Below are 12,256 nucleotides of genomic sequence, written 5' to 3' on the forward strand. Positions count from 1 at the left end.
ATGCCTGATGGATTGTGGTGACAGAAAAGGGGTTTTTTGCATGCCTGTTGTTGCTGATCCTTCTCCAAATTAGCTGCAGTCACTCTGAGGTTAAATATCTCATTGTGAGCTTAAAACAAGATTTGACAAATTACTTTTAAAAAAAAAGTTTCTCTGCTGAATGCTTAAAAGGATGGCTTTCAAAAGCAGGGAGGTGAGTAATGACATGTTGCCACTTGCTCTGAGTCTCCCTCCAGCTGCCTTATGCTCCATCCTCAGTTTTAGTAAGGAAGCATGCCAACTGGCACTGCTAAGGCTGCTCATGGTTCTAGTCCACAGTCTTGCACTCATAGTACTTTCAGTGTGACTCCACAATACGATTGGCAAGCAAACACACACACACACACACACACACAGAGAGAGAGAGAGAGAGAGAGAGAGAGTTTTTACAGCTATATCTATATCTCCAGACTGATTGCCATCAAGAGACCTGTAGAGCCCTAGGGATATACCAGGCCTCCTGCATGAATCAGCTAATAGAATTTCAAGAGCAATAACAGATGCGCTAGGAACAATGCTAATTGTGTGATAATGAGGGTGCCCATAGAAGATGGTCCCCCGAGTGCCACTAGTGGAAAATCTGAATTCATCAGAACTATCACTACATTGCTAGACTTTGTCTCTCAGCGTTTCCCCTGCTGATTCGCCCTGGAAGGAAGCCTCTGCTTTGGAATCCTTGTTTCTTCCTGGTGGCTGTTGCAGAGCATGGAGGAGGAGGCAGGATGGGGAGGGCTGGAAGTCTGCTGGGGGTGGAAAGGAGATCCCTGAAATGTATAACTGATTGCTATGTGTGTTGGTGTGTTGGTGGAGGTGAACTCAGGCCCAAGAATTCAGTATCTGACAGGTGGAGAGCTACATGCCAAACTGTGTACAAAGCTGTACACCTTTGAGTGGCTGAGCTTTCATATACATATATATATATATATTGCTGTGAGGCTGTGGAGGGCTTAGGCTGTATGATGCCTATACCTAATTCCTGGATCCAGCAAGGGTTAAAATCTAATGAAGGATCCCTTCGTTGAATTGCTAGGCAAGGGCCATAATGGCCCCTAAGTATGGGTCATACTCATTAGTATAAGAAAAGAACTTGCCCTTCAAGGAATGGCAAAGAGGTATTTCAAAATTTATCTAGCAGGGGAAGAAGCCAATAATAAAACATAAATTACTAATAGATTCTAAAGATAGAGGCAGCTTTTCCCTACCAGATTTAAGGATATATTATGAGGTGTCTTATCTTTGCTGGCTCCGGGAATGGATAACATTACAAAATACAGATATTTTAGACTTGGAGGGTTATGATAATAGATTTGGTTGGCATGCGTATTCATGGTAGAAAACGTTAAGGTACACAGAGGATTCCTGAACCATTTAATAAGAAAATCACTATATGTGGTATGGAAGAAATATAAAAATTTGTTAAGACAAAAAGAAGTTGCTTTGTGCTAGGGAGCAAATGGGTAGGCCCCCTCCCTCACTTGGCTGGAAGTGAGAAGGACAATAGCCAGAAGGGCTCCAAGATAGCCAACTTCAGACCATCTTGGGGCCCCTAGCATTGTGGCCTCATTTGCAGGCAGTGGATTGGGGGGGTGGCGGTGGCAGTTTTCTGATTTTGGGACATGGGGAAATCTAAAAACACGAGAGGTTGAATTTCTAGGATCACCCTTGCAGGATGAACGGCTTCTTAGCAGCACAGTTATATGCTAAAGGAAGAGTATCAGGCTCCCTGCCTTGGATTTGCTTCATAACACTAAGGTGGTGTTGGGCTGCCTGGGTGTCCTTTGCAGGGAAAATTGGCAGGTGGCAGGGAGAGTGGATCTTTCTTCCAGCCACCACCTATGTTACCCTTGAAACTCAAGGGGTGTGTGGGTGTGTGTGTGTGTGTGTGTGTGTGTGTGTGTGTATGTTTCCTAATCTGTCTCCCATCCAGGCCCCGGCTCAAAAGAATATCTACCGGTACTTTAACCCACTTCCTATCTCCACCTGATTATCCACAGAGGGAGAAGCAGGAGGAGGAAAAAGCCCTGCTCAGGGACGTTGCTCCCAGTGGCGTAGCGTGGGTTGTCAGCACCCGGGGCAAGGCAAGTAATTTGCGCCCCCTAACCTGTGGATTTGCGCCCCCTAACCCTAACCCCCAGATGTTGCGCCCGGTGCGGCCGGCCCCCCCTGCACCCCCCACGCTACGCCACTGGTTGCTCCTCCTCACCTCTGTGAACTGCTCTTCGTTCAGCTTCAGTGCCAGGGACCCCGCGGATTCCAGAGGCCTGGCGTAGATTCCTGTGGAGGTGAAGGAGATGTGAGAGCAGGTGTTAAGCAGTGGAAGAACTGGGCAGCATCCTGTGCCTCTCTGGCAAAGGGAGCTCTTCCTGCCACGGGTTCAATCTGCATCTTTTAACACTAGTGCAGTTCATTGTGGGTCAATGGGCCACAGCTCATTTGCACAGGCTGGGTTTCTTCCCATGGAGACCAACGTATTATAAAATTACACCAGCACCGGGGCTTTCGATACCCTATATTTGATTGGAACCACAGGATTGGGGAACGTGGGGCCAAGTGGGAGCTCTGTGAAAGGAAGGCCACCTGCCTGGAACTGTGGGAGGCTCCTCCCCCTCAGAGTCATTTGCATAGCCCTGCCTCTAAAACAAACGGACCCCGCCCCTGGATGAAGATGAATTATAGCAGGCAAGTGGAACTTACTTCTGCCCAAGGGGCGCATTTCCTCATGGGCAGCCTTCTAGGGGCTGCAAAGTGGACAAGCCAGAGGCAAAAGTGGACAGAGCAACAGCTGGGACTCTACAGTGGGCCACACAAAAGTTAGACGTTTCTGCACACACATACACAAACACCCATCTCTCCAACATCAAAGAAGGCATTCTGGCCAGGCAAAAGCCCTTAAGGAGGCTAGTGAAAGCGTGGCCTGGAGTCAGTCCCAAGGGCCACATTGAGAGGCCTGGAGGGCCACATTCTGCTTCCAGGCCAGAGGTTCCCCATCAAAGGATCACTGCATCAACGTTGGTGGGTGACTTTCTCCGCTACGTGACATTGACATTGACCTTGTCTTGGTTTGCCCAGCACATATGCCAGAAAAAGGGACTTCCATTGGCCAACTGGTACTGTGGGATGATGCCAAATCCTGCTTTCAGATTATTTGTTTGTTTAGCTTTCTATACCATCCTTCATCCAAAGATCACAGGCCGGTTTACAATTTATAAAACCACAAAATATTGAAGTGGCATTTTTTTCTGTTTAGAAAACAGGTGGCAGCTGGGGGAAATTCGCATAACCCTGCCCTGGTGGATTTGTGTTCTTTTGGTAAGAAAACAGGCTTGGTCTAATATGTAACCTGGTCTACCACTGCAAGCAGTCTTGGAAGGAAAAAACAACAACACATTTCTTAGCTTGCTTTACACAGAGCAGCACCAGGTTATGTTCTGTGCCACCCCAGCAACAACTGCAGCACCTGTATTTGGAAAACAAAGTTTACTATATATAGTACAGTCAGGTTGCAATTCTGACTTTGGAATAACCCCTATTTATCCCAGAGACTTCCAAGTAAATGTTCACAGTGCTGGGTTGTCTATAAGGATGGATGTATCTGTCATTTTCAGTTTCTCTCAGCTTCTCATTTTTTCAATCTTAAATTCAGTTCTCCACATTTTTGCATCAGTTTGTGACCTTTTTTTTTAGTCCTCACGAAAACTAGTCAGCATCTTAGAGCAGTTTCCTCTAATAAAATGCATTTTATATGATATTTTCACTAACATTGTTTTTTTATACACCCCCCCCAATACACATTATTCGATTGGAGAACTGCATCACAAAACTCGTTGCAATGTGAATTTCAAAGGATAGCTCTCTTGCTGTTTGAGTATTGTTGTGGAATGCACAAATTAGGTAGGCCTGTATCAAAATCTGATCCAAACAAATCTCTCCTCTATCCCTAGTTGCCAGATCTTCAAGCTGTGTTTTAGGGTGGGCAGAAGATGGGGTGAAGGACGGGGCAAGTCCAGAGAGCATTTCTCTGGGATTTCAGGAGAGAGAGAGAGAGAGAGAGAGAGAGAGAGAGAGAGAAAGAGAAAGAAAGGTTATGTTACCACCAGGGGGACTTCCACCACAGGGTCAGAGAAGACTAACCAGAGAACACCCAGTGGACTTCATTTACTGCTGGCTCCTGAAGACATTCACGGGCAGTAAATTATTTTCATGACCCCATAAAGAACAGCTTTATGCTCGCTCAGTGCGTTGGGCTCTGCTAAATGGATGGCTCCAGGAAGCAAAGAGCAGCTGGTTACCTGAAGAACAAGCATCTCACTAAAGGGCAGGCAACATATGACCCACAGGTTACATGCCTCGCAAGTCCATTTTTACACATCAGCCTCGGGCAGACTGGCAGTGGCCCTGGTCTTGCCTCTCGCCTGCCCACTTTCAGCCTTCTCCTAAAAAGACATGGCTGGTCGTAGTAAGTGAGCAACAGCTATGACTCTTAGTTTGTGGTTCTGCCGGAAACTGGCTGGACTCTGAGCAGTGGTGGCTGGATACTGATGAGAGGGCAGCGGGAGAAGAGGGGTGTGAGACTGACTTGGCAGAAGGGATCAGTGATCTGGGTGAGCCTGGAACAGCTAAGAAATGAGAGTTGGAGGCAGGAGAAGGTGAAGGATTGGAGAGTGAGGAACAGGTGCAGGAGGAAGGAGAGATGGGTCAGGCTGGTGGAGAGTCAAGGGCTTCCACACCTCCTCCTCCTGCCCACACCTCTCCTGCTTCACTGTCTCCCAGGACCAGAAGAGGACTGAAGAGGGAGGAGCAGAAGCAGGTTACACACAGGCATAGTCTTCACCTGCTTGTGCGAAGCACGGGTGGGGAAGATGGATAAGCCGAGGTTGGGGCCTCTCTGTTGTGACAGCTGCCTCATCTGGTGCACCTCTAGAAGTAGCTCAGAAACACAGGACTGATGGATCTGCCTTTTCCTAACTTGTATGTGTACATTTGACAGTAAAGAGTTAATTCCTCACTCTGGACATTCCTTGCCTGGCAGCACCTTGACAGCTTCAATGTCTCAGCTGTGAAGGCCAAACTACATGTTATATTGAGAGTTCTGGGACGGGGACTCCTGATGTAATTTTCACTTTCAGAAAGCAGCTGTGGGCATGATCTGGATCAGAATCTGTAGGATGTGGAGAAACAGAACACTTTGCCCCCACATAGGAAGCTGCCTTATACACCAAGTCAGACGTCCAGCTCAGTATTATCTATACCAGGAATGGCCAAACTTGGCCCTCCAGATGTTTTGGGGCTACAATTCCCATCATCCCTAGCTAACAGGACCCAGTGGTCAGGGATGGTGGGGACTCTAGTCCCAAAACATCTGGAGGGCCAAGTTTGGCCATGCCTGATCTATACCGACAGGCAGGGGCACTCCAGGGATTCAGGCAGGAGTCCCTCCCAACCCTACCTGGAATTGAACCCGGGACCTTCTACATGCCAAGCAGGTGCCCTGCCACTGAGCTACTGCCCTTATCTGAATCCTAGGACTTAATCCCCTTCTGTCTGATGTGGCTATTAGCCCAAGGGGAAAATCTAGATACCATGTGCCTGTGGCTGTGTGGTGGTTGTGGGTCAGGGCCACAGCATAGAGGGAAAGGGTTGGGGCTTCCTCATCCTGAGCCTTGACACCAGGGAAACCTCCACTTTTCGAAGAGCAAAATAACACTGGAAGTTAGAGCTCCTGCGTAACACACGGATTGCGTCTGAGAACCAGAACTATATACAGTCGCTGCTGCCTGAGGGATCTCTCCCAGATCCTGCAGAAGCTGGCCTTCACCCCGCAACTTGTCGCCCACTTTCCCTTCTGCAAGGCCAACCCCTCTAAGCTTTGCTCCTTGCAGTGCAGGATCTCAGCCGGGCTGGAAGAGAACCCTTCAGCCTTTTCTAACCTGGTGTCCCCCAGTTCTTTCAGGCTACAGCTCCCCTGAACCCTGACCACTGGTCATGCTGCCTGGGAATCATGGAATTTGTGGTCCCAAACATCTGGAGGGCACTAGGTTGAGGAAGGCTGGTGTAAGGCCGAACAGGGTTGGGAGATTGCTAGGGGAAAGCACCTGCCTTTGCATCGCAGCTCTTTGGCTACTTGTGATGCATTTGAAGGTTCTGCAGAAACACAGAGTTGGAAGGGGCCTTTGCTGATGGAGAACCCCAAATTTTCCTGAGGGCTCTGTGTGCATCGATTCCTTGCCCCCCCTCCCAGCAATCAGGAACACCCCTCCTTGACTGGAGTTATTTGGATCAGAGCTTGTGGAACAGAGGGAAGGTGGATGTGGCATTACCTGTCCCATCGTCACTGAGTTCTGAAGAGACAGACTCCATGAATGACTTCAAGGCACTTTGGATCTGCAAGTGAAAGAACCCATTTCAAGGGCTGGTCAAAAAGAGGCCTCCTTTTGGCCCAATCCAGGCTCTGTTGGGCTGGGAGGAGCACCCCTCAGCCTTACGAGTCATTCAGAGCTGGAAGCATAGAAGCGTAGAATTGTCAAGTTGGAAGGGATCATGAGGGCCATCTAGTCCAGTCCCCTGCAATGCAGGAATATTTTGCCCAGTGTGGGGCTCGAACTCACGAACCAGAGATTAAGAGTCTACCAGCTGAGCTATCTGAATTGTCAGAAGTTGGATCACGCACCGGTCTGGAGATGACTTCTTGACTATGGGCTATGAGTTGAGGGTGCCAGGCCTGGGGGTAAATGGGAACTGGGATAGGTGTGGCATTGTGCAGTTTTGGTTCCGTCTGACTCCTTACTTCGAATGTGTGGTCAGCCTAGGGATGACCCTGCCTTGCGAAAATCCGATCTTATCCACTGAATCAGATCTTACCTGATGCATGGAAAATCCGGAGAGATTTCCCTGAATCAAGCTTCAGTGGGTAAGATAGGATTTCTACAGGGCACAGGTGCGAAACAACAAGAAAAGCTCTCAGGCCCGGGGGAATTAATTGGGATACAATACGATCAAATTTCACGCCAAGCAGAAGTGTGGGTGAGCCCTAAGTAGTGCTTTTCCTATTGCGGGTCCTTCAGAACTGGAAATTTAGCCCTTCTTTAAAAAATTGTTGCTGACCAAGGACTCAGCGAGTCCATACAAAAAAGTAGGCATGGAACAGAGGGAGAGGGGCTGAGCCTCAGCAGCCATCTTCAGACCAGGCCTGTTCACTGCCAGCAATATGGCAAAAGGAGAGTGGCTTTCAAACCAACCAGTCGTCCTGGCTTTCTTTTTGTGTGTGTGTGGGGGGGGGGGGGCAACGTTACCAGCAGAACAGGGATCTGTCCTGTGAGATCCATTGTCCACTCTTTGAACTGCATGGACAGAGCCTCCTTCCGCATGTCTCTCACGTGAGTCTTGATCTTTTCCACCTGCTCCCTTTGCTTGCGTTTTTCTTTGACCAGAGTCTTCATCTGTTCCAGCCTGCAGGGCACAGGGGTAACGGGACTTGAACCGGGGTGCCTTACTCCCACCCACCCCAGAAATTTCTTACAGCTGAGCACTCCCCTGAAGTAAATTAATGCTTTGTGACTGCACAACTCAGGAGCGGAGTCCCTAAGGCAGTTGGACGGCACCCTGTATGCCTCCTTCCAGCAACTCCTGCAGCCAAGCTGGTGCCAAGCGTCTCGCTCTCCTTTCCTTTGGACCACATCTTGTTCTCTGGGCAGCCCAGGACCTCCATACACACTTGTGCCCTGGAGAGGTCACTTTGGTGCTGCTAACACAGCAAAAACAACACAGAAGGCAACAGCTGCGAGTCACTAGTCTGAAGCCACAACAGGCGCTGTGATTCTCCAGCGGTTCACCCCCAAAGGCATACTCCATTGCCTCTTGAGACAGACAGGTGCCAACAGCTAATGGTGGGGTGGGGGTGGGGATGCAGGATACCGGACTAATTGAGTCATTGGACTGATCACTTCCCTCTAATGGTGATCACAGCTGGTGAGTGCCAACAGAACTAGGCATGAAAGAGGTCACTAAGAAAGAAGAGGGAGTTATCAGCATGCTTGGGTGGGATTCCTGAAGTATGCCCCATACTCCAGCCAGCCCCAAACAAAGACTGAGTAGGGGGCTTGGAATGTTGCCGGTCAGCTGGAAAACAAAAAAAAGGGGGGAGGAAAATTGGGGGTGGTAGAATGGCCTGCCAGAGCCCCTTCTACAGGGATTGCAGAGGAGGAGGTGCACTCCTTAAGGCAATGGGGATATACTGCAACATTTTGTTGCAGGACGCACTTGCATTCCCATGCTCTTAAGAGGTCGGCTCTTGGAGTGTGTATAGATAAAAACAACCCGCCCTCTGTGTCTCTGCCCGAGTCCCCGTACTGAACATGTCTCCTCAGCCTTTGCCTCCACGCCATGATGTGCTGGTGGAAGTCAGAGTGGCTGTGCTGACAAACACCTCGGAGGGTTGCAAGTCGCACTCTTCCTACCCGCCTCCCTTCACCCGCTTCGACCGTTCCTCATCCGCAATGGCTGACCAGGCTTTGTGGAAGGGAGGTTGCAGGCTGGAGACACTCACTTGTGCAACGTGGTCTCGGGCACTTTGGTTTTCAGCTCGTCTGCGACGGCTTTCAATCCACGCACGTAGGGATTGGGCATGGCGGAAATCTCATAGGCTGGGTTGTGCCTCATCAGGTACTCTCCCAGGAAAGTAATGGGGTCAAAGGTAAGGGGTTCAGATTCCTTCCTTTCCAGGGCCTTCTTCTTCTCCGCAACCCTGAGCAGCTTCTCCACGCCAGGGACCAAGGTGGGGAGGAGCTTATCAACCAGGTAGGCCCGAGTCTCCAGGGTCATGCTCTCGTCGTTGAACCAGTCACGAGACAGCTTGTCCGGAGGCTCTTTCTTCTCAGCCTTTTTTTGCACCATCTTGCTGTTGCGGAGCTTCTCCACCCTCGTCTGCTGCAGATCCAAAGCCCTCGGCTGCAGGGTCTCATAGAAAATGGACTTCCACTGAGCATCTGTCCGCGGAGTCAACGGCCGAACCGCCCCGCTTGGGCTGCCTGTTGCTTCTTCCAAAAGTGTCTCACTGACGGGGCTTCTCTCCGAACCCGCCTCGCTCTTCTCTGGTTCTATATCCATGTTTCACTCTGCACATCAGAAAAAGAAGGAACGTAGATGGAGTCAGAGCATTGGGTCCATCTACCTCAGTACTGTCTACCCTGACCGGCAACGGCTCTTCAGGGTTTCAGCCAGGGCTCCTTACCAGCCCTGCCTGGAGGCACTGGGAGCCTTTTGCATGCAAAGCAGGGGCTATAACCCTGAGCTATGGCTCTCTCCCCCCCCCCCAAATATTGGGGCAGCCCTTTCAGAATGTCTCCAGCGTATCACAACCAAGTGGCTACAGGCCTTGCAAAACAAAACACAAAACAAATTTTACATCGTAGGGTGGCCATTTTTAACTCATATTAATATCAATGAATATGCGTTACCATTTCAATCGAGTCAGATAACATTATGGAATACTTACATTTACTGGACACTCTCAGATTAAATATAACTACTGCTAATTGATGATATCAAGCCTATCTTTCCCCTTTATTTTGTTTTTGTTATATCTTTCCTTCCCTTGTAGCTGAAGGGTTTCCCAATAATCTATTCAACAATATCTTTATCGTACCTAGTTGATATTGTTGTTCTTGTTTTTTGGTTGTAAATAAATACAATAAAAAGTAAACAGCAGCAACAGCAACAATAGCAACAAACAACAACAAAGAGGCAAGAACCCAGTCCTCTTGGTTTAAAACTAAGGGCTGATTTAAATAGGAATATGTGTGGTATGATTCTTGTGGATATAACTATTCCCCTCCAGCCACCCATTATAGATGGGCCTTAAGATCCATCAAGGTCACCAATTTCACACTAGTTTCGCTCTTGAGAACACATTCTGTGGTTTTTTTCCTGGATGCCCAGCAGAGGGCCATTTCGGAGACTATGAAATCACAAGAGCTCTGCAGCCCTAAGATTTGGTTGCAGGCAGAATTGCTACCACATACTTTGGATTTTTAAAATACAAGGCCCATTTTCTCTGTGATCCTGTTGTCGGCCTTCTGCTCTCACCTCTTGTGCGGAACACCTGGATACCTGCTTGCCAACATGGATGAATAAGGGAGAGTAGACACCGGGGCCACAAATCGAATGGTTGAGAAGAGCTGTGCCCACCTTCTCACCTTAAGCCAAGAGACAAGGGAGCTATCGAGGGGTTGTAATGTGGCCCCTGTATAGGCTGTCATCTTCACCCCTTCCCACTCATCATATGACGTGAGGTGAGCTTTAACGTCCCTTAGTTTTATAGCCTTTGGACCAGACAGCACTGGATAGCTCAGTTGGTTAGAGTGTGGTGCTGATAACGCCAAGGCTGCAGGTTGGATCCCTGTCTGGGACAGCTGCATATTCCTGCATTGCATTGGGTTGGACCAGAGAACCTCAGGAACCCTTCCAGCTCTACAGTACTATGACTGTGAAAACATAAGCTGAGACTTGCTGGATTGTCCTGCGTCCGGTTCTCACAGTGGCCAACCAGATCTCTTTCTCCATTCCCTTCTCCGATCTTTGCTCTCCCTCGCCACAGCATCTTCTGCTCCCTTGGGATAAGCACTTCTCTCTCAGCCCGATGTGAACCAGGTACAAGATGGATGTTAAAATCACAGAGAAGGGAACAGAAGGAGCTGCTGTCTACAGAGCCAGACCTCCAGCCCATCAACTTCAGTATTATCTACTGAGCTGCAGTTGTTTCGTAAGCCACCATTCCAGTAGTGGTTCCCCCGGTAAACACCGACAGGCAGCGGCTCAACAGGGCCACAGGCAGGAGTCGTTCCAGCCCTATCTGGTGATGCCATTGGAGCTTGAAGCTGGAGCCTTCTGCACACAAAGCAGATGTCCTGCCACAGAGCCCTTCCCCCAAGCATCCAGCCCTTATGACTCTGAATAATGGGCTGGTGTAAATAACATAGAGAGCTGCCTTTCAGCAACCCAGACTGCTGGTCTAGCTAGCTAGCATTGTCTACACTGACTGGCAGCAGCTCTCCAAGGTATCTTTCCTACTCCTAGGTGAATATGCAAGGCGTAAACCCTACCGCTGGCAGCGCCAGTGACAAAAGGTGGTTTGTGGTACTCTAGTATCCTGGCGTTTTTTCCTTCTCTAAGCTCTCCAAAGCCCGACCCTTCCAAAGAGCAGCGCAGAAATCGCATGTCTTCCCTTACCTTTTCAGAGCCAGCATCCAGAAAGGGAGATGCCCCCCTCCCAAGCTATGCTGGAGTTGCCTGGAGATTCAAGGAAGAGAGCCGTCTAATTTTAACCACCGAGAAACTTACCAGGGAATCCAGAGGACTCTCACAGAATCTTACTCTTCTGTGTGTGTGTTTGACTGTTGCCGAGCAACAGTCCCCAGGGGGTTGCTGGGCTTCCAACTACAGAGTGAGGTGGGTCATCTCCCTTTTCTGGCAGCTGGAGGAGGGTGAGCGCCTTCGTGTTCAGCCTTGCTGCAATGACATCACTGTGTTGTTAGGAATAAAATGAGAGAGAGAGAGACACGAGAGATCAGAGTTAACAGCCAAGTCTTACGCTGGGAGGAGGCAGTGACAGCGGCATGACCCTTCCTGGGGGAAGAGGAGATCACAGGTTTCAGCAAGTGCCTCAAACAGCCTGGAGGGCAGCAAGGGAGCTGCGGTGATGGTGGTAGTGGCGTTAGATGGCTTGTTTTTCCCCTGAGGCTGTAAGCAGAGAATGGGTCTATTGCAGGTCAAATTCTGGGAAAGGCTTTTGGTGGACTCCTAACGATAAAGAGAGCAGGGCATGTTCCTGGGGCCACCTGGTCACAACGCCCTCGTGGGCTCTTTGATATAAAAGGTAGCCTTTAGAACTGTGTCGATGGGACTGAGATAAAACTCCTTGGCCCAGCAAACAAGTAAGAGGTGCACATTAAAAGCTAGCCGGGCAGCGTGAATTCGGTGGGGCTTACTCCTGAGTAGGCACACTTAAGGCTTGTGCTGTAATTAACTGACAGGGCAGGCATGGTCTGATTTCAGCCATCCTTTTCTGAGGGCACAATTATTATCTATACGTTTAAGATGGTCCCAAACCTGAACCATCATGGCTTCTTACATAAAGCTGAGCCATTGTGCTGTCCAGCTTACTGTGGTCCACAATGACCTGCGGCAGCTCTCCAGGTTTTCCGGGATGGGACCTCCTTGGTCC

General features: G+C 49.4%; 1 protein-coding gene across 4 annotated transcripts in view; it reads right to left on the reverse strand.

The window, feature by feature from the left end:
* EFCAB5 (EF-hand calcium binding domain 5) overlaps positions 1-12,256 on the reverse strand; it is a 51,701-nt gene that overhangs the window by 35,369 nt on the left and 4,076 nt on the right. For 2 of the 4 annotated variants that reach the window (XM_081844063.1, XM_081844060.1), the window contains exons 2-6: positions 11,263-11,555; positions 8,582-9,147; positions 7,329-7,485; positions 6,357-6,420; positions 2,243-2,313 (exon numbers count right to left, since the gene is read on the reverse strand). In XM_081844063.1, the coding sequence (XP_081700189.1) occupies positions 2,243-2,313; positions 6,357-6,420; positions 7,329-7,485; positions 8,582-9,141 (852 nt within the window). In that variant the 5' untranslated portion in view covers positions 9,142-9,147; positions 11,263-11,555. Of the gene's footprint in view, positions 1-2,242; positions 2,314-6,356; positions 6,421-7,328; positions 7,486-8,581; positions 9,150-11,262; positions 11,556-12,256 lie in introns of all 4 variants that reach the window. The other 2 variants (XM_081844061.1, XM_081844062.1) reach the window with 2 other exon arrangements.

The sequence above is a fragment of the Podarcis erhardii genome, assembly GCF_964252035.2.
Source record: "Podarcis erhardii genome assembly, chromosome: 16".
In the NCBI taxonomy this organism is placed as follows: Eukaryota; Metazoa; Chordata; class Lepidosauria; order Squamata; family Lacertidae; genus Podarcis; species Podarcis erhardii.